This window comes from Taudactylus pleione, unplaced genomic scaffold, assembly GCF_031769625.1.
Source record: "Taudactylus pleione unplaced genomic scaffold, aTauple2 ptg000398l, whole genome shotgun sequence".
NCBI lineage: Eukaryota > Metazoa > Chordata > Amphibia > Anura > Myobatrachidae > Taudactylus > Taudactylus pleione.
The window spans coordinates 641,319-667,367 of NW_028284800.1; the positions used below are offsets into that span (position 1 = coordinate 641,319).

At 45.5% G+C, this 26,049-nt stretch overlaps 1 protein-coding gene across 1 annotated transcript in view; it reads left to right on the forward strand.

The window, feature by feature from the left end:
* DLEC1 (DLEC1 cilia and flagella associated protein) overlaps nt 1–20,232 on the forward strand; it is a 145,030-nt gene extending 124,798 nt beyond the window's left edge. The window contains exons 32-39 of the mRNA XM_088446403.1: nt 6,026–6,148; nt 6,475–6,569; nt 9,243–9,330; nt 10,434–10,628; nt 12,929–13,090; nt 13,187–13,340; nt 14,145–14,268; nt 20,046–20,232. Coding sequence (XP_088302529.1) covers nt 6,026–6,148; nt 6,475–6,569; nt 9,243–9,330; nt 10,434–10,628; nt 12,929–13,090; nt 13,187–13,340; nt 14,145–14,268; nt 20,046–20,169 — 1,065 coding nt within the window. The 3' untranslated portion in view covers nt 20,170–20,232. The remainder of the gene's footprint in view (nt 1–6,025; nt 6,149–6,474; nt 6,570–9,242; nt 9,331–10,433; nt 10,629–12,928; nt 13,091–13,186; nt 13,341–14,144; nt 14,269–20,045) is intronic.
* The last annotated feature ends 5,817 nt before the right edge of the window (nt 20,233–26,049 follow it).

Below are 26,049 nucleotides of genomic sequence, written 5' to 3' on the forward strand. Positions count from 1 at the left end.
GCGGCGGGGTCCCGCGGTGGGCACCCGCCGTAACACAGTCCTTTTTGGTCCTCAGGTAGGGGGCTCCCTGGGGACCGGCTGCGCGTGGGGCCAGGTACTGATCCTGCGCCTTCCACTAGACCACCAGGGACAGCGGGCCGCTGCATGTGCGGTACAGCGCGGCGTCCCAGGGGTTAATAGCAGGCCAGGGGAGAACGCTTTCCCTGTTTCACAGCCGGCGTCTCCCCCGCTGCACAGTGCCATTCCACAGCGGTCTGAGCGGGCTGTGTCAGCGCTCCTCCCCCGGGCCCGCCTCCTCTCTGCTCCTCGGTGGCCATTTTCTCACTACATGTGCTGGGAATGACAAACGCTGCTGGAAGCTGTTACAGGTGCCATTGCGGTCCGGGTCCCCCGCATACCTCTCCGTCAATTAAGGTCAGTGTATGCAGCACTGTTTCCTACCAGGCTCTGGTCTGTGTAGTTGATCGCAGTGCTTGTAATGCAGGATGTTATCTGTGCATTGTATGTGACTTAAATGCTAGCGCTGTTTGCCTGTACTTTCATTTCTGACTGTCAGCCTTTTTCCTATCCCTGTTCTTCTGCTACAGCCCTTCCGGTGCAGTGTTGCAGGGTGTTTATTACCTCACAGTAAACGTGGTTTTTCTGTGTGGGAGGTCACATACGCTCTGTTCACACTCCTCATGTCTGAAAGTGAACGAGGATATCCTCTTCCAGCTATAATCTACTGATATCATGTGCAGTTAGCGGAGGGATATGTAGACACTGAGGGTTTATGGAGGGCATGTTGTATTATATATCACGCCCCATTTCTGTCACTGTACCTGCACAAAAAAGGGACCGCCCTTGGCTGGCTAAGATGCTTACAGCCCTTGTGGGCAACGCCCCCTGCGTTTCCCCATAGGGGTTATCGCAGCGAGTGGTGGTCTCATCACATGCAGGGGTCCCTGGACAGTTGATGGTACCCCAGTGTATCCTGTTTTTCGCCCCCCCAGGACTCGCAGGAGCCTGTGTGTGTGAATTTATTGTCCAAATGGTATAGCACCTGATGGACGTTTTACAGGGGGAGTCACCATTTCGGCCTTCTAAATGGCCTTTCGGGTCTCAGACGGGTAAGGACATGACGTCTGATGACGGTGACATTATTGACTTTTTCAGACACGAGCCCCTTAGTGCAAAGGAGGCGTAGTCTGGGTCTAAAGTCTATATACCTGGCCTTATACGGGCAGTCCGTGCGGCTTTGGTTATTACATATCCCCCGTGGCTAAATCCAATTATGCCTTCTTTAAGGATAAGGGTGTTGCCACTGTAATTCCTCTATCTGGTCAGGTGGATCATTTAGAGGAGGCGTGGAAAATCCGGGTAAGCGGTTCCAGCCTCAAAAACGGTTGACCTTTTGCATACCCCTTTGCGGATAATTATTTTTCCGAATGGGAGTTACCTTTACGGGTAGATTCTCATGTTACACGCCTAGTGAGGAGTGTTACGTTGCCCATGCCCTCCAGGTCCTCCTTGCAGGAGGTTACACATTGCAAGGTGCAAATATATCTAAAATCCAAATTATTCCCTTGCTGGAGGGGCTTCCAGGCCGGCTATGGCCGTGTGCTGGGGGGCCAGAGCCATGGAGGGGTAACTGGATCTCTGCACACTGACTCTCCAGCAGAGCAGGTGGATAGTGGCAAATTCTCGGAGACTTAGCCACGTTCATAATGAGACAGTCTTACATATAGCCTACTCCTTTCCAGAATCTCCTCAGCAGCAGTAGCGGCTCGGCAGCAGTAGGGCTCGCCGCTCCCTGTGGTTGCGCTCTTGGAAAGCGGACGCAGATTCCATTTGGACTGCTTTGCCTTTTACGGGATATGTCCTGTTTGGTCCTCATCTGGACACACTTGTTGCCCCTTAGGCAGCAGCTACGTCTGCGTGTCTGCCATCGGCTACAGTCCCATCGGGGTCTGGGACTTTCGTCTTTTCGGCCCTGTGAGGCCAGGGTAAGTCTAAAATATAGCTTTCCAAGACAGTCAGTAGCCAGGAAATCTGCTCAACCATAAGAACAGGCTTGGAGTAAACGACGTCCTACTCCCAAGTTGGACTATAAGCCTTCAGCCTCACGGGACGGGCCTCCTCTCGGGGGACCCCAGAGTTGGAGGCCGGCTTCTCCAGTTCGCCCAGTGCTGGTGTCTGACCTCCACGGCCACTGGGGTAAGAGAAGTATTTTCTTGAAGGTATGTCCTCTCCTCCCGGTAACCGCCTCCCAGACAGTTTTTTCGTTACAGGTCTTCTGTCAATTCAAGACAAGGCCCTGTAATTTTTTGAGGGTGTTACACTCTATTCTCCAGGCAGGAGTTATAGTACCTATTCCGTTGCCCCACAGGGGAACGAGGCATTACTCCATCCTCTTTGGTACAGAAACCCAATGGGTCTTACCTGGACATCCTCAACCTCGAATCCTTCAACAAATTCTTAAGGGTTCCTCGGTTCAGGAGGGGGACCCTGCATTCCATCATTCAGTGGAGCCGGGGAATTTTGTGGTGTCGTTGGATATATTCAGGGTGACTACCTGAATGTCCCTATTTTCTTAGACCACCAGTGTTTTTCCTCAGGTTTGCAGTGGTCGATAAGCATTTCCAGTTTTACCAGGGTCATGGCAGTTGTGGCAGCCCACCTGCGGATGCAGGGGGTCCGCTTGTTACCCAATCCGGGCGACCTCCTGGTGTTACCAGAGTCTCCAGAGATACTTCAGTGCCATCTGCAATGGACAATATCTGTGTTGCTACGTTAGGGCTAACTGATACACTGGAAATGGTCCTCTCTGATTCTTCACAGAGGATGCTCCATATCCCAACATCTGAGGATCTTTGTGATTGAGGAAAAGATCTCTGCATTACAGGCAAAGGTAAGCAGTTGCCTGCAGAGTCGCCGAGTGTCTATTCACTTGGCAATGTGGTTCCTGGGTTCCAGGGTGTCGCTGTTCGACATGGTGGAGAGTACCCAGTGTCACTCTGAACCTCTAGAAAAATTGATCCTCTCCAGATGGGATGGGTTGCCCCATAGGATAAAGTCAATAGTGCTTTCCCCGGAGGTTTGTCTCGCTCTGGCCTGGTGGCTGCGGAAAACTCACCTAAACAAGGGGCACCCCCTTTGGGATTGCGGACAGGGTCCTTCTGATGACGGACGCCAGTATCCGTGGCTGGGAAGCAGTGACGGGTCCACACTTGTTCCAGGGCAGGTGGACTCCAGTAGTTTTTGCGCTTCCCATAAACATCTGAGAACTCAGAGTAGTATTCAAGGTTCTCCAGCATACAGGACAGGTCCTCCACAGAAATACCGTGCAGGTACAGTCTGACAATGCTATCATGATGGCTTATATACACCACCTAGGAGTTTCCCGAAGTCCGGCGACACTGACAGTGGTGTCCCGAATTCTGGCTTGGGTGGAAGGCTATATCCCTGCCGTCATCAGCAGTGTTCATTCAGGAATCCTCAGAGGGAAAGTAGGCTTTCCCAGCCGTCAGGACGTGCATTCAGGGAAATGTCCTCTTCATCAGGAGGTGTTCAATCTTCTGGTGAACAAGTGGAGCCTTTCAGAGATGAGACTCTTATGGTAGACGTATGTTGGTCCAGTGGACCTTCCAAGTTGTGTACCTCGTCCCTCCGTTATCCCTTCTTCCTCCAATAATAGCAAGAAGGAGCCGCGCTCATGCTGATAGCTCGTGCGTGGACCAGACGGCACTATTACTCAGATCTTTGGAGTGTTTCAGTTAACACTCCAAAGCTGTTACCTCTACGACCGGACCTGTTGTCTCAGGATCCTGGCTGATACCCAGACCTGGGTTGTCTGTCCTTGACGGTGTGGCGGTGGAGACTGCCCTCTTAAGGTCTAGGAGTTTTTCCAGCTCTATAGTTAACAGGGCCTATGTCCATGCTAAGAGCTCGGAAGATTTTATCTGCAAGAATTTACCATCAGGTATGGCATACTTTCTTTCAGTTGTGTTGCCCTACAGGCTATGCTCGGGTATTCCGGATATCCGGAGTGTTGGCTTTCCTACAGGTGGGCTTAGATACCGGTCTTCGCCTTGCTTACCTGAAGGTGCAGGTTTCTGCCCTGTTGGTTTCATCGTAGGATTTCTACTCTTCCTGATGTCCGCACCTTTGTGCAGGGTGTACATTTTATTCAGCATCCCTTTGTTCCACCTGTGGCTCCTTGGTATTCGGCTGTGGTCTTTAGGGTTTTCTGAGGGCCGCCATTTGATCCACTGGGCTCAGTGGATTTCAAATGGCTTACAGCTAGGAATGTATTCCTTCTGGCCATTGATTTGGCCAGTAGGATCTCAGAATGGGGGGCTGTGTCATATAGACTTCCCTTTTTTCTCATCTTTCCTAGGAACTGGGCAGTGCTTCACACTTCCCCTGGTTTTTTTACCTACGGTGGTGTCTAGTTTCCACATCAATGAGGAAATTATAGTACCTGCCTTTACTTCCCCAGTCCTTTCTGCTGGTGAGGCCTCTTTGGATGTGGTACGGGCTCTAAGAATTTAAGTTGACCGTACCAGTCCATTTAGGAAATCAGACTCTCGGTTTTGTCCTTTCTGGTTTCCATAAAAAGGGTTGGCCTGCCATAGCGCTAACTTTGGCAGGATGGATTCACAGGTCTTCCTGTTCCATCCTCTATTAAAGCTCTTCCACTAGGTCTGTGGGTCCTTCGTGGTCAGCTCAACGTCTTCATCTGTCCATATTTTTGTAAGGTATTATGTTTTTGATACCTTCGCCTCTCAGGATGCTTCCTTCGGGCGGTGGATTCTCCTTACAGCACAGGAGCATCCCCACCCTTAATGGATACTGCTTTGGGACATCCCCAAGGTATCCTGTGGATACCCTATGGACCCTGCAGTAGAAAATATGAGATATGGTAAGAACTTACCCTTGTTATCTCTATTTCTACGAAGTCCATAGGGTTCCACAGGACTCCCGCCCTGTCGCACCTGTACTGCAGATGGGCTCTGATCTGGTCACCGGTTTCTCCATCTCCTTCTGGTGAGAATGTGATTCTTGTGTGTTCCAGACTGTCTTCTCTCTCTTTTTTGCTCCTGCTCCGACCTATGGCTTGTTACGAAACTGAGTGGCCTGAGGCTCGGGGGCGAGGTATAGGAGAGGGACCCCAGTGCATCCTGGGAGGCTGAAAATTTAACTCTGTGGTGCCTGGATGTCTGCCGCCATCGCCTATACCCCCCAAGGTATCCTGTGGAACCCTATGGACTTCGTAGAAATAGAGATAACAAGGGTAAGTTCTTACCATATCTCATATTATTCTTCACTTTATTACCCCCGTACCCACAGCACCGGCTTCAGATCAAGCATGGGGTTTCGGGTGGGGGGGCTTATTGGGGGTTCCCCACTTCCCCTGAGATCCCGGCTTAGGCTGAGAATGCATTGGCCCTGGAGCCCCGGTAAAAGGGTCTCCGGCCTGTGGCATTACAGCTCGGCCGTTTTGGGTCCAGTGCTGGTTTTAATTATACGGGGACCCCTACGCAATTTTATCCCCCCTATAATTAAAACCAGGACTGGCCCTGCAGCCTGGTGTTGGTTTCTAAATTACAGTGGAACCCTACTCGTTTTGTTCCCCGTAATTTTAGAAACCAGGACTGGCTGGCAAGTCCAGGGCTGGTTAAGCTTTCGGCGGGGGACCCTACGTCATTTTTTTACATATATTGAACCCGTGTTTTTACAGCTACAAAACAAGCAGCTTACACATATCTCAGTGATATGTGCAGGCTGCTAGCTCGGGAGAGTTTTGCAGAGGGAAGACACTGTAATCTCTGGTGAGTAATCTCCTGCAAAACGTGCTACTCGGCGGAGATATCTCGTTCTGCTTCACGATCGGACATCTCACTCTCAGCTAAACTCACTTCTTGGTAAATTTGAGAGTTTCAGGAGCCTCAAATCACCCGAGTTTCAGCGAAGCTTATTGATTTAAAAAAGCAAACTTGTCCAGACTCAATTCTTAGTAAATTTACCCCTTATTGTATTGCAGATTGTTCCTGCTGGTAGGTGCAGCACTATACATGTGTCATTCACTCCCCTCATGCTGTCTGGCATCACCAATAAGATGGAGTGCAGCGGATATGCTCTGGGATACCTGAGCCTGGATGACAAGGTAATAACTATGTCTCTTCTCTGAATCTGATTTCATTTCAGCAGCCGCCTTATGTAACTATCAGTAATGATTACATTTGTTTATTCTATATTGCCAGTGTTCTCCCCACGCTTTATTTATTGAGCGGTCTGCCTGGCAAAAGTCCCCTGCTGTCTGGCACTGTAATGTGACCGAAAGTTGCCCTGACGTTTCATATAGAAGCATCAGCGCAGCACAGCTTGCCGCGTCAAAGTGCCAGTCCGTGAACTTTCCCCGGCTGCCTAATAGTGCCGGCCTGCGTTCTGGGGAGAACACTGATGGCTAAACCATTCACCTTTGTTTTCTAGTCTGCAAAACTGATACCTGGGAAGGTGAGACGCCTGTATGGATATGGGGTGGAGCAGATTAGAATGGAACTTCAGGCCTTTGTGAAGTCTGCGCTGTGAGTACAAATTAATCCCGGATTTGCAGTTTGTGAAGCGCATCAGGTTTTACACCTGGACGGTTCTCCCAGAGCCCTTCGCGGTGTACACTTACCTCAGGCTCTCAAGAGACGCCTCTGCAAACGAACGGTACAGATAAATGTGCAATATGGCGGCTAAATAAAGGGTGCACTGTGTAAAACATGACATCAGAGTCTATCCTCCCACCACTTTACACCAACACTTCTCAATAAACTTTTCAGACTTGGTGCAGCCACATTTATGGCATACAGTAAATGGGTGCAAACAATTTTCATCAAATCAATCTGGCACCAGTGTTTAAAGAACCTATAGTATTAATTATCCAATAACTAATGGTTGTATATCCTAATACTTACTATCACGTATTTAAATATTTCCTTATTATAATGTGGAGCCTTGAGAAAGCCAGTGGTGAAACGGCCGTCGGCTTAAACACGGCTGCTGCTAAAATTATGACCCTTGTCTGTGTTTAAAATATACTGTTACATTGTGTCCCATGTATTAGACATTGTTACTATACGTGTGAACACTAACCGAAATAATCTAATTACCTGTAACCTAACCGCTACATACGTGAACTAACTGACAGAGTAAGGAGACAGACTAAGGTCTTCTAATTACCGTATCAGCCAGCTATTACAGCCGCGGCTATGAAAGACTGTTCAGGGTGTTCACGCTAGGCAGAAACTGTCTGACATCAAGAGGTGATTGTGAAACCTCGATCTTCCTGACTGCTTAATCCCGGCAAGGAGCCCGACACCCGGCTTACTGATCGAAGGTAAGCCGGGTGCTGGGAGCGGACAGCTGCGGGAGGGGGAGGTTAGGGGCTCCCGGGGGGACTTAGGGTTAGGCACCCCCTCGGGAGGTTAGGGTTAGGTTAGGGGAAGGGGGGGTTAGGCACACCCCGGGAGATTTAGGCTGCGGGGAAGGGGGGGAGGTTAGGGTTAGGCACCCCTAAAGGAGGGTTAGGGTTAGGGGGGGGGGGATTAGGTGAGTTATATTTACCCTAAGGACGATCAGGATTTCCTCCTCTGTTGGGCTGCCGCTGTTGAGATTAGAACCGCCGGCGGTAAATCATACTGATTCCCATCAGACCATATTTGCCAATTGGCAATTTTGTGTGTGAAAAACATTTTAATGCATTTCTCCAAGAGCACCTGGAAATGCGTTTCTCTGACACAGTGCAATATGGAGGCCCAAAATGGATCCAATTAAAAAAGTAAAAATTAAAGATTTGATAATTTATTTTTGTGTATGCAAAAGGCAGCGCAGTCCTCAGCACAGCAATGAGCCTCCTGTACGACGGAACCCTTTGCACCGCTCGGCAACAGGAGGTGCCTCTGTGCGACTTCTATGTATGCCTTCACTATATCCAACACCCCACCTCTGCCTGCACAGCTACTGCTACTCCTCTGCACACATTACTCTGTAAGCCTATGTACCTTGGCAGATACCTAGGCAGACTTGTGCAGATCAAGGCATATGGTGACCCCAAAGCTGCTTTTGCACTGCAGCGCGGACATTTTGTGCTCTGTAAATGGCAGCCAGGAATAGGCCTAAATTAGCATCAATTACATCTTGAAACTGTTACCTATATATCAACATTTCTGTAGAGAAAAGTATTGTAAGTTTTCTCCAACATATGGTAGGAAAACCTGAAAAGTCACACGCTGTAGTTCCAACATTGCTAAATTGCACAGTGACCCTGCTGAGTGCATGAACCATGCTGTAAGATTAGCCCATGCAGATCCATCTTTCGTAGACATTACCTAGATATAGAATGCTGGTACCTACGTTTTGTAGGTATATGCTGGAGATTGTAATAGGTGCACCTCTCCTGTGCCCGTGCCTTATTACACGCTCTTCTAATCTTTATTAAGATTATAGGTTCTACATTAATTTTTCCTGCAGCTCAGCAGTATGTCTAATACAAATTAAGGATGTTCAGGCTTGGGGATTAGTTCGGATTTTCCCGGCAAATTCAGATTATTCCCGCCAAAATCGGGTCTCAGAAAGAGGCACAACGTAATCTTTCATGGACAAACATCATCATTCCTGGACAAAAGTCCATGATTTTGGCGGGAAAAATCCGAATTTGGCGGGAGAATCAGAACTAATCCGAGCCTGCACATCCCTAATACAAATACGGGCCAGCTTCAGAGATGGACGCAGTAGCACAGTCGATGAGTCTACGTATGCAGCGGCTGTGCTACAATATGCAAAAGCTGCAGGAGACATCTAAAGTAATAAGAAGCCCACTCCCAAATTCTCTGATCCAATGGCGCGTCCCAAGACTCAGGTTGTCCAGGAAAATCTGGCCCTAAAAGCATTAATGATGAAATTAGGGTATGACGTAAAAGTCAGTCAGTTAGCTCTTCCTTCTCTCAAAATCAGGTTTAAAAATTATTACAATATTTATTACTAATAATAATAATAATAATATATTAAGACATAATGTTGTAAAGCTTTCATGAATATTCATATATAAGTGCTGCATTAACAGGAACAAGTCTGTCGTCTCTGCACTAATAAGGAAAACCACTAAAAGGCCACTTAAGTTGCCGCAGTCACGCGCTGGACTCTACGTAACGTTGTATGCACAGTAAGGAAAACCATTCATGCTTGTAGCTAAAGCCTTTCTTTCTCCACAGACTGAGTGTAGAGGCCGAAGATGAGGATGAGGACGGGCTGGTGTTTTACTCTGTAGCAAGTGACCTCATTCCTAACAGGACATCACCAGTCAGTATACACATTGATGGTTCCAATTGCTGGAACATGTAGGATAGTGACGATTAATATCTTGAGAAGATACCATATGCTAATGTGCCATTGACATTATATTGGGATATCAAAGAGATGCTTCATAATATAATATATGTTCTATCAAGTGACCCTAAAAACACAAACACACCCATATTAGCACCACAAGCTGCATACCCCAACTTTCTCTATCTTCTATTCTATTCTGAAAGGGTTATTGTGGCTATAAATATACATATTTAAAGCACATACATGTAGCATGAAAACCTTTCTGTACTTAAAATGTGCTGCCTAAATGAAAACAATGCAGGTATTTGATACATTTACTACTTTATTATATATGTTGGACAGTTTAGTGTGTGTGATTTTGATATTCTTAACGAGGTATAGTATTTACTTAATATACTCCCAAATACTAATATAATTCTGTGTACATAAAACATTAGTGCTTGATGAATTATATATATGTATATAATATATGCAGTTACAGATCAATGCTATATGATGGAATTATGGAGTTGCCAGCGCTGTGATACCATGTGGCCGGTTTCTCCAAATTGATGCAGTCTAGTGACTGATATCAGCGATAATTCACTAATTGTTCCATAGTCATATATGTGTATGTGTTTGTTTTGTTCTATGTTGTCATGTTCTGCCCAGTCCACAGCTCAGGCTACAGTACTCATACTGACAGCCATGTGTATGTGTAACAAACGGAGGCTGATTATTTAACTTTTAAAGCCCGCCCACCCACCTGATGCCTTGTAGCCAATCAACGCTGAGGGGCGTGGCCATGGCAACACAGCATGATTTGGACTTTACTGATTTTGGCGCCCTTTTTGGGTATATTAAGGGCTCCAGGGCTCAGTATGTGTTAGCCCCTGAGGAAAACTGAAGTACAGTTGAAACAATCGTTGGGTCACTGATAGCTATGTGGTATGTCTGCTTACATGCCTTGTGAATAAACCTGTGGATTCATCTAAACGTGAGTGCTGGTTTTTTGTTTACTCTGCAGGCGATAGGGAGTAGGGATCCATTGGATATTTAACACAAATACTTCTATCACAATGTTTCCTATTCAGATTTTGACTAAATTTGAAACAACCCGGAACCTAAAGCTGATGAACTGCACAGAGACCCCTTTATATTTCCGCCTGTTGTTGTCCAAACCTTTCACCATTTTGGCCATGGATCCAAATAAAAGCATCAGGACATCCCAGAGTGACCGTGATGAGCATGGAGGCCAGGTGGTGCTACAGCCACAGCAACATACAATGGTATGGGAGAGCCTGTGCCTTCTGATTACAAACCAGAAACCTTTTATAGCTGTGACCTGGGGCTTAGGCAGGCTCAGACCGGCCATTCATGATAACATGTGATCTGAATGGCTCTATTGTTCGATTCAGACCTTATTGTACGGAAATCATTGTGTGTATGTGTCTAGTTACACAGCTGATACATATACACATCTGATGGGGAGCAATTGGCTGTCGTTCAGACCAAATGCGGTTGCAGAATACCTGCATCTGACTCTATGGTGAGTATTCAATTTGGAGCGAAAAGTCAGTGCTGGACTTTTCGCTCCACATCGGAGGTTTTCCTAGGATAAAGTATCGGGCGCGTGCCCGCTTAATCACCGTATTCAATTAGGAATGTGCGAAAACGAGAGCCGGCGGAAAGGCAAGTTTCGGGAATTGTCCCTGGGACTCCCCTAAAGATATCCAGACATGGGGGATCACTATGGGTAACCCCGGAAAGTCGGGTTTTTAAATAGCAGCGGCAGGTGCTGTTTTTTGCGCCTGTGAAGAAGGGATGAAGAATAGCACTTATTTTTATTTTTTTTTTGCAAAAAAAAAAAAAATATGCCCATCAAATTTGGGGTACATGAAAATGGGTGCAAGCATATTTTTAAGTCCCTAAAGTGCATTTTGAAAATTCTTCAAAAATGCACCTGCTGCGACCACCCGCATTCTTTAAAACACCTGCCACATACTTGGGAACCCTCCCTGAATTAATTTGGCTATTTAAAAACTTGTTCCCCATATTTATTTAATTTTTTACCCCAAAATGAAAATAATTTTTTTGGGGTGTCCCAATTTTTTTAGGGGCTATTCTCAGCAGTGCAGGCTTTTTTTTTTTTTTTTTAAAGCCTGCACCCCTAAACCCCAATTCTGCACTTTTTTTTGCCGTGTAAAACATGGTGAAAACTTATCCCCATTTTTTTTTCAAAGACTTTTCGCACCGGCGAAAAGTCTTTGAAATTGAATACGGGGATAATTGAAACATGCAAAAATGACGTCATCGGTGAAAATGTATCGCCGATTCCGACTTTTCACAACCTAATTGAATATGGCCCTATATCTATATAATAATTCTACAAAGTCCGTTCTGAGCCAGACTTGTGCCCAAGCTCACCCCACCCCCACTAATGGCTCCCACTACGGGGGATGGAGACAAAGGACCACGGGAAAGTGATGTCGGGGAGAGAGGGCAGGAGAGACCCTGTGCCCTCTGTTCAATATACTTGTAGATTCATCTTCCGATAGTGTTACTGGTGCCTCTCAGCTTAAGCTCACTACAAGGAATTAAGGAAAAAATTACTTTATTGCCATTTATATAATAAAATTTACCGTATTGTTAATGAATGTGTATTTGTATTATAAATATAAGTGCTCCAAGCATACAGACATGTCAAACCTCTGCTGTCACATTATCAGTTCAATGCCATTGAGATTAACTGTGCTGTGACACTAAACACTGCTGACCTCAGCAAATAACACAGCTGTGATGGGGTCAGGCATTGGTACATAGTATACTCATCTCATAATAGAACAGACTACCATTAATGTGCACATTCAGGTAACTGTAAAAGGTGCATACAAACACAACAATATTTTTTTTTCGATTATCGATAAACGATATTGATTATCGTTCATCGTTGAAAAAAATCGGTCATTTTCTGAGTTAAAACGATGAACGATTATTGTTGATGCGCGTTCACGTTTGTAGTTCAGTCAGACTGATGAACTGAACGATTTTCATTATGGGAATATGCAAAAATCGTTTGTAGTTCAAAAAAATCGTTCATTACACTTTCAAAAGTCTGACAGATAATCTGACAGAAAATCGTTCATAAAATCGTTGGTAACAAAATCGTGTGTGTATGCAGCTTTAGATACACGCTACTAAAGATGGTTCGAATGTTCTGTTTGGAAAATAGGCCCTATGGGTCTGCACAGTTAAATCGAAAGCGGCATACACACACAACGATTATGTTGCCAACGATTTTCTGAACGATTATCTGTCAGATTTTTTAAAGTGTAATAAACTATTTTTTTGAACTACAAACGATTTTTGCATATTCCCTTAATGAAAATTGTTCAGTTGACAAGTCTGACTGAACTACAAACTACAAATGTGAACGCGCATGAACGATAATCGTTCATCGTTTGACTCAGAAAGTGAACGATTTAACAAAAAAATTATTGTGTGTGTATGCAGCTTTAGAAAAAAGCCACAAAGACATAGAAAACACCGGACCATTGTCCCACTAACCAGTCTCCTTCTCACTGCGCAGGTGACAGTGTCATTCTGCACAACGCTGGAGCTGCTGACCTATCAGAATCTGCCGGATGATCAGATGCTGCCTGGGGTTAAGCTGCTACAGACAGAGAATGGAGGGAGGAAGCTGCAGTTTACACAGCAGTTGGTTATTGAGTACAGTAATAAGAGCACCCAGGTAAGTATTTTACTGAGGGAATCAGCATCACAGCGGTATTGTACACTTAACTAATATAGCCCAGCCTGTGACATATCACCATTGTTATCTCTGCAGCAAGTCCCCCTGACTGCGTACCTCACAGTGCCGGCCTTACAGCTCTCCTGTGACACTGCCGACTTCGGCACCTGCTTTGTGGGACAGACAAGGACACTAGAGGTTTTCCTGATGAACAAGAGTGGATCCAAAAGTTACTGGACGGCACTGCTGGGTAAATACTGTACGGGACCAGCACTGACACACACTTGATGTGAGGTTAAATCTCTTTTGATACACAAAGAATGAGTAAGTTAATTATACAGGAAATCTGTACAAGCTTTTAAAATACTGATACCCCTCAGTCTGGCCGATTCCATAGATGTGTCCTCATACACCTAGCGTCAATACGAATGCGGCACAAGACACCTGGTGCAAGTGAGCCGTGCCAAGCATTGTTGGGACAGTATGACTGATATGAGCTACACTCTAATGGCTGTGAGGGGAAGCAGTGGTGCTGCTCTGGCCTGGTGGGAAATGAAATACAGTAGAGAACATTACATACATGAGAGGTCTTGTTACCTTACTTTTTGAACCACCCTCGTACATCACGAACCCCGAGGATGTATCAAGCTGTATCCAGGTCTATGTCCTCTTTTGCTTCCCGGGAGGACTCTGCTGGGTCTTGTAGAAAACGGGAAGTGGTGGTGACCAAAACATTTCTCACATAAAGGACAGTAATATGTAAAAGGATTGATAGTTACTAACAAGCGCCTTAGACTTTTCCACATATTACCGTTATTAGATGCCTTTTTACACAGGAATAACTTGTATATTAGATTTAGTGGTTTTCTAAAGCCACTTACTATAAATACAGCTACAGTACAGCTTATGAGTTTGGCCATCGGTGCATCGCCTAGCCGTTACCATTACCACGTTCGGACTGTCCCCTGACAGTGGCATGACGGCACGGATCTGACAGGTAACTATTATTCCTGACAGGTGTGTGCACTATATAACTGCCTGTTCTCATTCTTAGACAAGCAGGAAAGACACAGCGGGCAGGATATATTTTCCATCTCCCCCAGCAGTGGAATGCTTGATGCCCATGTCAGTCACACATCTACCAGTAAAGAGGCGTTACTGGTCACCTTCACAGCAAGGTAAGAAGATCCCTACTCATACTATACTGGCTTTACCACCTGACAATTCCACTGAGCATTAATACTGGTAAACAAAGCATACTTCTACACATACTGTACATGCATTACAGCTGATACAAATTGCCATTCACAACTAGTAAAAAGTGTGCAATAACTTTTCATTCAGAACTATAAACGCTAACGTGCAATAACACATAGAACATATCCTGAGTCATCAATTCTGCAGCCAAATAAACAAATCTGTGAGCCAATGAAGGAGTATGGAGAAAAGAGGTATACATCTTAGGGTGGGTTGGTTGGGTATGGGATCCCGACAGTCACCATGCTGATGGGTCAGAATCAGTGGCGGAACTTGCGAGTGGTGGGCCCACTCCAAGTTCAAAGTGCAGTGGGTGACAGGGAGAGGTAGAGGGTGACAGGGAGAGGCAAGAGGTAGACAAAGAGTGGCAAGAAGGTGACAAGGAGAGCACACGCGCACGCAGGGGGGGTTTCCGAGTACCTAGAAACCCCCCCTGTCCGACCCGGCGAGCAGCGCCGCTGCTGAACAAAATATATATATATATTTTATTTTTTTCAAAAGATTTACACTGCCTGGGCTGGCTGTAGGGTGAGCTGCAGCACGCAAGCTCCTCCAAGTAAGTCCCCACGCCGGGCACCGTGATCCGGATGCCTCAGCACCTCATGCCGCCCTGGACACACAGTCACTGCCAGCGGCTGTGGAGTTCCGGAGCTGTCAGCCGCAACACGTAGGTGGCCGCCGGCGGGTGAGTACTGCTGTATGTCGGGGGAGCGCCGGGGGTCTTGCGGGCAGTGGCGGCGGGCGGGAGTAATATTTTTTGAATGATGGCCATTTTCTACTGCTCTGTGTATGGGGGGCAGGGGTCTTGCGGGCAGTGGCGGCGGCGGGAGTAATATTTTTTGATTGATGGCCATTTTCTACTGCTCTGTGTATGGGGGGGGGGCAGCCAGGAGGGGATAATATATATTAATATCATTCCAATTGACTGCTCCATGTATTTGCGGTGGGGGTATGGAGGGGGGAGGATAATATTTATTAGATTATGCAGAGCTGTCTGCTGTATGTTATTCCCGGGGGTGGAGGAATCCTCCCATCCCCCCACACCCCTGGAATAACATGCAGCAGACAGCTCTGCATAATCTAATAAATAGTATCCTCCCATCCCCCCACACCCCTGGGAATAGCAGAAAGCTCTGCATAATCTAATAAATAGTATCCTCCCATCCCCCCACACCCCTGGGAATAGCAGAAAGCTCTGCATAATCTAATAAATAGTATCCTCCCATCCCCCCACACCCCTGGGAATAGCAGAAAGCTCTGCATAATCTAATAAATAGTATCCTCCCATCCCCCCACACCCCTGGGAATAGCAGAAAGCTCTGCATAATCTAATAAATAGTATCCTCCCATCCCCCCACACCCCTGGGAATAGCAGAAAGCTCTGCATAATCTAATAAATAGTATCCCCCCATCCCCCCACACCCCTGGGAATAGAAGAAAGCTCTGCATAATCTAATAAATAGTATCCTCCTATTAAAATACTTGAAGTACACAATTAAGTGTATGTTGCAGGCTTATTCTGGTTAGACGTTTTTGTCTTTGGGTCTGTAACCAATTATTTGGAAACCCCCCTTTCAAAATCCTGCGTTTGCCACTGGAGAGGGTGACAGAGAGAAGCAGTGGGTGAGAGGGAAGAGGCAGTGGGTGACAGAGATAACTGGCAGTGGGTGACAGGGAGAGATAACAGGCAGTGGGTGACAAGGAGAGGGGAGAGGCAGTGGGTGACAGGCAGATGGTGATAGGGAGAGGTGACATGCAGTGAGTGACAGGGAGAAGCAGTGGGTGACGGGGAGAGGTGATAGGCAGTGGGTGACAGAGGGAAGAGGCAGTGGGTAACAGGGGAGAGGGTGAGAGGTGCCAGGGAGAAGCAGTGGGTGACAGAGAGGGGGAGAGGGTGACAGGGATAGTTGACAAGCAATGGGTGAAAGGGAGAGGGGATAGGCAGTGGGTGACAGTGAGAGAGTGATAGGAAGAGGTGACAGGGAAAAGTAGTGGGTGAGAGAGAAGGGTGATGGAGAGGTGACAGGCAGTGGGTGACAGTGAGAGAGTGATAGGAAGAGGTGCCAGGCATTAGTGACAGGGAAAAGTAGTGACAGGCAGTGGGTGACAGGGAGAGTGGAGAGGCAGTGGGTGCCCAACACATTATACCACTGTAGTGCCCCCCCACTTATGTCACAATAGTGCCCACACATTATTCTACACTGTAGTCCCCACATTTTGCTACTGCCTCCACATTATGCCACCTATAGAGCCCACACATTATGCTACATTGTAGTGCCCACACAGTGTACTCACCAGCAGCATCCTCAGGCAGCCGGCAGAGCAGCAGTCACAGCCTCACAATGAGTCACACTCATGAGGCTGCGCTGCTGCTAAACTCCAGGTCAGAGGAGCATGTGATGGGCTCCTCCAATCAGAGCTCAGCACATGCTCCTCTGACCCCACTGCAGAGACTACTGGGGTGTATTACCCAGTAGTGCACTGCAGTGCTGAGCCTGACTGCACTGTGCCCTGGTCCTCTCTGCGTGTAACTGCAGCCTGCCATACAACTACAAACGGCGCCGGGCAGTGTGGACCCCTATATTGCGGTGGGCCCCAGTGCACCGCTGGTAGTTCCGTCCCTGATCAGAATACTGACAGCAGCATCCTGATGGATTTTGCTAAGTATTCTAACCCCAAGCCTAACCCTACCGTTCCCCTAGTGCCTAATCCTTCCCTCCTGCAGCCTAATCATTCCCCTAGTGCCTAACCCTTACCAAATACTCACCGTTGGACTCTGTAGGGATTGTGATTCTCGGTTGTTACCCGCTGTCGGTATTGTGACCATTTGCATTCTGACTACATCCCCTTAGGGAGATGGTTATTACATTAATTTACTCCTTACCAATGGTGAACATCCCAGTTCTTAATAAAATGTTGCTGTTGCATTTTTTAGTATTATTGTCTGACGATGACAAGAAAACATCCTTGTAAATTAAACAGCTTATAATAAAAGTGGTCAGTTTGTAGCCATAAAATAGAAACTTTGTGTAATGCTACGGTAGTTGGGAAATTTACTATATCTATATATAACAGGAATAAGCAACAGTGATTGTGAATCAGCCTGTGTCATCTCTGCCCTCTTACAGTATGCAGTATTAATATGGCCACTTGACAAGTCATTTGGCAATATCATCGGCTTCAAGAAAAGATTGGCTGTAACCTGGTCGGGATTATCAAAATTCTGACTGCCAGCATCCCGTACCCAACCCGTGAACTACGTCATTCACAGACATCAGGTCGGCCCTGCAGCACAGCCGATGCCGATATATCGGTACATCTAACAGTGTGTACGGGAGACCCGCTTACCACCCGTACATTTGCTGCAGGGACCACCGACACTGAAATCTAAATTTGCCCATCCAGTTGTGATATTAGGCCAGATATATCGAATGGCAGATTGGTAAGCCAATACACACTTACCAATCAGCCACTCGGTCGGCAGCTCAGTGGGTCGGGGGACAAGTCGGCCAGGTGTGTACCTAGCATTAGTCAGATGTATCCGCAGATACAAATGCAACTTGCATATTTCAGCATACTGCACATGCTCCAAAGAAAGAGAAAATAATATACGGCGCTTTATCAGTACTATGCTTACTGATGGAGAACGCTAGTGCTAATGGATTGAGCTGTCTGTCAATGTACCACACTCTCCGTGAAATGGGCATTTGTCGCACGGAACTCTTCTCAGTAGAAGTGTGCGGCTGGGAATGGGACATCTGTTTCAGCCTGATCTTTTGCACCCAGCATGGGTCTGGTATAAAGGCCCGAATCAGTACATATAGCAATTGCAACTGCGATTTTGTAAGGAACGCAGCAGTGAAAATATGCTAATACTTTCCAAAGCTCAGGCAGCATAAAGAAGCCCACTACTGCTTTCTCACATCCGTCCAGTTCTGTGTAAACATCGGTACCATTGAAGCAGGGGCATTTCTAGAGAGGAGGGGGCCTGTGTGCAGTCTCCATCACGGGCCCCCCACTCTCCGTCCGGCAGCTCACTGAGTGGTGCATGGCCAGCGCCGCACTAATAGACTCTGCCTAGAGCATATAGCGCATGCACAGGGCATCGGGAATATGGCCGCAGCGGCCATTTTCCCTGTAGTGCCTGTGTGCAAATGACGGGAAAATGGCCGCAGCAGCCATTTTCCAGTCTTTTATTACAGCGCAGACACCTGCGCCGAAGTGGGACTCCGGAGAGGCAAGTGTAATATGGGTGCAGGGTGCCAGAGGCCCGTGTGCCCTGCACCCATTATAAATACACCCCTGCATTGAAGCACATCGACCACTCACACAGCATCTACAACAGGTCTGACCTGCCGCAGACTCTGCAAGTCTCCTCGCACTCAGAGGGCTCTCTAGCTGCATATGCAATCACAGTGGTTCATTTATGCAACGGCATTCACATGGACAGGCACGCCTACATTTTTCCGACCACTCCTGTTACCACCCCCAAACGCTTACAGCCTGTCACTCGCTCTGTGATGGATTCATCTGTGCGTCCATAGTCGCAGTCCGATTGCAGCGCACGCGCAGTGACTTATATGCTTGTGCGATGGCAAACAATCGCAGTCTGGGCCCGTAATTGCACTTGCGATCGGTACAGAATCAGGCCCTAAGTAGAGATACATGCTAATGATGACAGCTGCAGCTTTGGACGTCAGAAAAGTGGATGGTATAAGCTTCCACATACAGCCATACGAATTTTTAGTAGACATAGTCGGATTCTCGCATTTACATAAACCAGTAATCAGGCTGCCACAGCCATACGGAAATGCACCCGCAGATGCATCTGACTCAGGGACAGAATAATCTGATGGAAACACTTGTGTACCCTTCATGTAACACTAGAGGGCGCACTGCTCTACAATCCCACGAAGTGCTGTCTAAAATCAAAGCATAATAATCTTTTATAAATAAAGCAAATAAATGTTATGTTTTAGGAATGTTTTTACTTGGGATGATACAAATCCATAGCATCAGCCCTCTCGTGTAACATGCAGTGTACATCAGAACTTCCAACTCATTACTATTCTCTGAGTAGCCTATTTTCTGGAAGCTTATATGAATAAATCTTTTTTTGTGTGCGAATAATCAGAATTCACATCAGTCCCTGACCCGGTGGATCTTATATTCCCTATCACATGCACATACATACAGACTGTGCTTAATTTTTTTGATCAGAACCCAATTAACCTAACAGTAATGTTTTTGGGATATTTCCTTACGAAGTTGAAAACTAGTAAATAAAACCATTACATATTCTTTTGTAAACTGCATTTCCACAGTATGACGTTTAAGAAATAGGGTCTGAATTCTGTGAAGCAGCGTGATTTAGGAGATCATAGTTGCTGATTTAAAGTGGCAATAATTTAAAAGGCAAAACCAGGTTGGTTCTCAATGAATGCTGCTTTAAATCTGCAGCCGAGATTAGCAGTGTCGTGCTGCGGTTTTCTCTTTTAAAGCTGCAGCTGGATTCACACTGCTCCACATAATTCAAACCCTATTACAAAAACACCTTTGTCAGAGTTTTGACACAAATGTATTCTCTTTTTTACTCTTTTTGTTTATAAACTATCATATTGTAAACCACCCCCTCCCCCCTTTAAAATAGAATATTTCACTAAGATGTATATCTTTGTGTGATGTTTTGCCGCAATAGGACAAACACAGCCTATGAGACAACAGTCATGGTGCACGGCATGCTGGGAGAGAAGTCGTTGAGGCTACAGATTAAAGGGCGAGGATCCTATGATGAGAAATATGAAAATTTACTTAATGTGTAGCTGAGAAGATTCAACTTATTCTGCTTTAGTATCACAAAGTGTCACTGTCATATGTGTATACAATGTAAATATATCACATAGTAAAGTATGGGTTTCTTGTTCCCTTCTTTTAGTTGGTACGACTCAATGATTCCTTTGTTCAAGGCTAATAAAGATTAGAATATAAATCAGTTTACAATTTATAAAATTCCCCAATCCCAATATACAGCTACAGTATCTATATAATAATCTGCTAATCCTGTCCCGTCTTGCATTGGGAGCCAGGGCGCCCGCCCCAACGGCTGTGCACAGCAAGGAGCAGCTCTGTGATGTCCCCAGTGTCACCCATAGGAAGGAGAAAGGAGGATTTTTGTTCTTACCGTTATGTCCAATTCTCCAATTACATGGACACATTGTACTCCCTCCTCTGTTCTTACCTGTTCTCCATTTAGGCCGGGTACACATCAGAATGATGTACAAAAGACACGATGGTCGTTCCAATTTCCCTTCGTCCAGAACACACAATATAGAGCATACACACTATGCAATCTTCCAATGGACGGCACGATACATAATGTCAGAGCAATGTATCCATTTAATCCTTTCTCCTGTGCGCAATCATTTTGTAGATCACTGGCTGTTCAGGAAATGTCTTCAAAGGAAAGACTGGACTAATATATCTTGTGGTCTTCCGGTTGAGCATACACACTACACAATAAGCACCACATCGTTCACGTTATCTTCCTAACTAACATGCAGCCCATCAGATATGAAGATGCAATGAACGATGCACGTGTACGCAGGGCCGGATTAAGGGGGGGGTGGGCACTAGGGGCATGTACCCACGGGCACCCCTCTTGGAGAGGGCCCCCTGCTACCCACCACAGATGAGATCGGTTTCCGCGATCCACAACGCTGTAGCAGCCACTGTCTAAGACATCCATAACAGTCCCCACCGGCACCACAGAGCAGTGCTGGGTTGTCGGACCGGCGGTGGACCAATGAGATGACAAGATGCAGCCTGCGGCTCTCAGTGACCACATGGCACGCAGGCTGCAGGGAAGAGGCAGTGACTTGGAAGGAGGGGGCGGGCGCCGGGCACCCCACACACACAGCTGCATATGGAGAAAGAGAGGGTGGAATATGCCGCGGTGCAGCTGAGGGCGGCTGTGGCTGAGGCATTGATCAATTTTTCATATAGCTTTGCATGTGTAGGTGTGTGCACATATATATATATATATATATCTGGTATAGCTAGAAGTGATATGCTTGTACTTTAACACAATAATTGGAGATGGGGTTGTGTGTCCCTATGGCCAAGTCCCTATTTTATTTTACCCCCTGGATGTTTTACCTACTGTATGCCTCTGCGCAGTTTACATCTTTATCAATATCTGCCTGGATTATACAGGTTTTTTGAGCGCTTACACCTGCTTCTTTACTATTATGTTGCATAGCAACTCTCTATTGAAGCGCCCATTGGTTAACACACACTGGTCACGAGCGCAGGGGTTTGCGTGCCGCAGGTGGAACGCATCGCTGTTCAGCTAGCAACAACCACACTGTGTTATAGAATGCCTCTATGATGCGACAAAATGACGTGAATTCAGTTGGCTATATGAGTTGGAGATGTAGGGCATCGGTAATGGGCCCCATCCATTTGTGATGGATTGCTGCAATCCCGCGATGCTGCAACCCAGTATCGCGGGATCGCAGAAATCCAACATGTTGGATTCTCCCGATGTGACGATCACGATCAAAAAATGATCGCGATCGTCAAACCGGGGATCTTTAACATGTAATATTTCAGCGATCCTGCGACGGATCGCTGAACATAGATGTTGGCCGGCCGGCGTTTCCACCCGGCAGATCGGCATTTCCGATCGCGTCGCAGGATCGCGGGAAATACCTGTCAGATGTATGGGCACCTTAAGTCACGTTTTTAACAAGTGAAGTTTGGCACTCTGGAAAAGAAACAGTATGCCCGGGTGCACTCCTATTTTAGTAGAAGCAAATAGGTACAGAATCCTGTAGAAAGTAAGAAGCATCACTCCACATACTTTTAAATTAGTGTAAATATGTACCCTGAGGAAAAGACCCATAGAAGTCTTGAAATATTGGTAACTATTAAAACAGATTTAAACAATTTTAAAAGTCTGTGGAGTGCAGCTTTTTCCTTTCTACAGGACACCTATATGCTATATATAATATTAATATTTACCACCGAATTGTACCTCAAATCTCCCTCTAATGATTGATGACGCATGATTTTAATTTTAGACTTTAGGGCCCCCTGTCTTAAGTGCCCCGGGCCCCCCAAAGCCTTAATCCAGCTCTGCGTGTACGCGCGATTGATTGTACACACTATGCGATGTGAATAATATGACGTTTCAATTTGCCTCAAAACGACATATCATCCAATATATCGTCTAATGTGTACCCGGCCTGAGTTGTTTTCATTGGTCTGTGTGTATCTCCCTTGAAAAGAGCTCTTGATAGCTTGAAAATGAGTTGGCCAAGTGACTGTGTACGCAGTAATCGTCGTGGATGACCCACTCACCCCCTTGTTCTAGATGGCTTGGGAGCTTATGCAGGGTGTTTCCGAAAGATTCTTTTCTGTTACCACCTATGGCTCCTACATCTCCAGCCGAGTATGGTCTATTCCATATATTACCATTGTGTACATTATTGCTCTCTCCCTCACAGCAGCCCAGCACACAGCATGTGCTGAGCTGCAGTGGGAGACTGCAGCCACAGCAATCTCCTATGCCTGTGGGGGGGAGCGATCACACTGATCACGCCCCCCCGACTTTGCGCTGATCTGAGGGGCTCACAGCGCCCCCAACCCCAGCATTCAGCGGTGCTGCAAAACTGTTTTTGTTTTTTTCCCTCTCAAGGGGGCGTGGTCACGTCTCCCACTATTAGGCCACACCCCCTCTGTACCTGGGCCCGGCAGGACTCTCTACGGCCCTGTCTACAGCTGGGTACACACTAGATGATGTGTGTATCCAGTGATGGCAGGTGCGACGGCACAATATATTGGACGGTCCATAGACACTGCACGATCTAATGTACGAATAGAGAAATGAGTGGTCCAAAAGGCACCGTCCCTTGAATGGAGTATACTAATCTTCTCTAGATAATGATGTTAGGAGTACACCACTCTCAGGAGAGGGAAAAAAAAAACACTCCATCCCCAATGCCTAACCTAACCTCCCCCATATAGTGCCTAAACCTAACCTCCCCTACCCCGCACCCTAAGCCTAACCCTCCCCCCAGTGCCTAACTCTCACCATAACCCCTGAGACTTACCTTCGGGATGCCAGCGGCCGGGATTCTGGAGCTGGGATCCCGGCGCTATTTTGACTATCAGCATCCTGCATACCGGGAAGCTGACTACATCCCGTCTGATATATCGCTGACTACATCCCGTCTGATATATCGCTGACTACATCCCGTCTGATATATCGCTGAATGTGTACGCACCTTTAGGCTCTATTTTATTCACTTAGCGCCAGAGGTAATTACTCATTGTTTCACACAGTATAAGCTGTTTGGGAGTCACCTGAGGAACGAATTGAAATACCCTTGTCCTGCAGGGATAGCTAAAATGTGTAATTCATTACAGACTGTGCTTATTAGTACATGAATGTTTTCGTTTTCATTATAAAAAAAAAAATCCATTTAACTACAATTCATTTATTGTATATTTAACACCCTGCAAGAGGAGTCTGACTGCAGGAAACCACCCATTCCCGTCCATTACACAGGGACCATCGGCTGTCTTGTGTGGTCAGTGCTTGCAGTAGGAGTTCATTGTACTACATGGTGCAAGAAAGTACCACTCCGCAGGACAATCTGCTGTATAATGGGGTTCTGGTTCAAAAGGTGTAAACACTCCAAAAACATTTCACAATACAGAATCTATTAGTTTTTGGCCAGATGACATAGAATCCACTGCATGTTACATATTATTTAATTTTTAAAATTTATTTGCATTACAGTCAAATATTAAACATGTAATAGAAAAATATTGACCTTCAAATGTGCACATGAGCAGCCTTAATTAGTATATCCAAATCTAATGGGTATCACCACACCCATAAAACAACAGAAGCAGAACTGATTTTTAGATAAGGATACACAGGCAAAAGCGCTAATACATATTATAGAACAAAATTGTAAAAAATCAATAAAGAATACAATACATCCCCTTTTTTTTTTTGTCGGTAAGTGTTCTTCTTTCCAACTGATATATTCCTTAGTAAGTGTTCTTCTTTCCAACTGGTATATTCCTTAGTAAGTGTTCTTCTTTCCAACTGGTATATTCCTTAGTAAGTGTTCTTCTTTCCAACTGGTATATTCCTTAGTAAGTGTTCTTCTTTCCAACTGATATATTCCTTAGTAAGTGTTCTTCTTTCCAACTGATATATTCCTTAGTAAGTGTTCTTCTTTCCAACTGATATATTCCTTAGTAAGTGTTCTTCTTTCCAACTGATATATTCCTTAGTAAGTGTTCTTCTTTCCAACTGATATATTCCTTAGTAAGTGTTCTTCTTTCCAACTGATATATTCCTTAGTAAGTGTTCTTCTTTCCAACTGATATATTCCTTAGTAAGTGTTCTTCTTTCCAACTGATATATTCCTTAGTAAGTGTTCTTCTTTCCAACTGGTATATTCCTTAGTAAGTGTTCTTCTTTCCAACTGATATATTCCTTAGTAAGTGTTCTTCTTTCCAACTGATATATTCCTTAGTAAGTGTTCTTCTTTCCAACTGATATATTCCTTAGTAAGTGTTCTTCTTTCCAACTGGTATATTCCTTAGTAAGTGTTCTTCTTTCCAACTGATATATTCCTTAGTAAGTGTTCTTCTTTCCAACTGATATATTCCTTAGTAAGTGTTCTTCTTTCCAACTGGTATATTCCTTAGTAAGTGTTCTTCTTTCCAACTGATATATTCCTTAGTAAGTGTTCTTCTTTCCAACTGGTATATTCCTTAGTAAGTGTTCTTCTTTCCAACTGATATATTCCTTAGTAAGTGTTCTTCTTTCCAACTGGTATATTCCTTAGTAAGTGTTCTTCTTTCCAACTGGTATATTCCTTAGTAAGTGTTCTTCTTTCCAACTGGTATATTCCTTAGTAAGTGTTCTTCTTTCCAACTGATATATTCCTTAGTAAGTGTTCTTCTTTCCAACTGATATATTCCTTAGTAAGTGTTCTTCTTTCCAACTGATATATTCCTTAGTAAGTGTTCTTCTTTCCAACTGGTATATTCCTTAGTAAGTGTTCTTCTTTCCAACTGGTATATTCCTTAGTAAGTGTTCTTCTTTCCAACATAGCTTTTCAGAGGGGAAAAAAAAAAAAAAGGGGGGTACATATATTCTATATTGATTAATTATTATTATTATTAACAATTTTGTTATGTAATGTGTATTAGCGCTTTTCCTGTGTATCCTTATCTAAAAACATTAAACATGTCTCTGACTGTCTTACAATACCCGATATATTCCTTAGTAAGTGTTCATAAAAAAAGTTACCCTAATTAAGGTAAATACATATGTACAAACCATTAGGAAATTATTACATCGTTAGCAGTGATAATTCGGCATGTGCAACATGCCGTTTATGAAGGATCTACTAAGGCTTTCCTTAAATTAGCAGATTAATTAAGGTTTTAGTCATATTTTCAGTTTACCACTGTTCTGCAATCAAGGAGTTGGACATTCATCCCTCTACAAGCTAGGGCAGGCCTGGCCAACCTCAGGCTCTCCAGCTGTTGTGAAACTACAAGTCCCAGCATGCCCTGCCACGGTTTTTCTATTAGGAAATGTTAAAACTGTGGCAGGGCATGCTGGGACTTATAGTTTCACAACAGCTGGAGAGCCACAGGTTGGCCAGGCC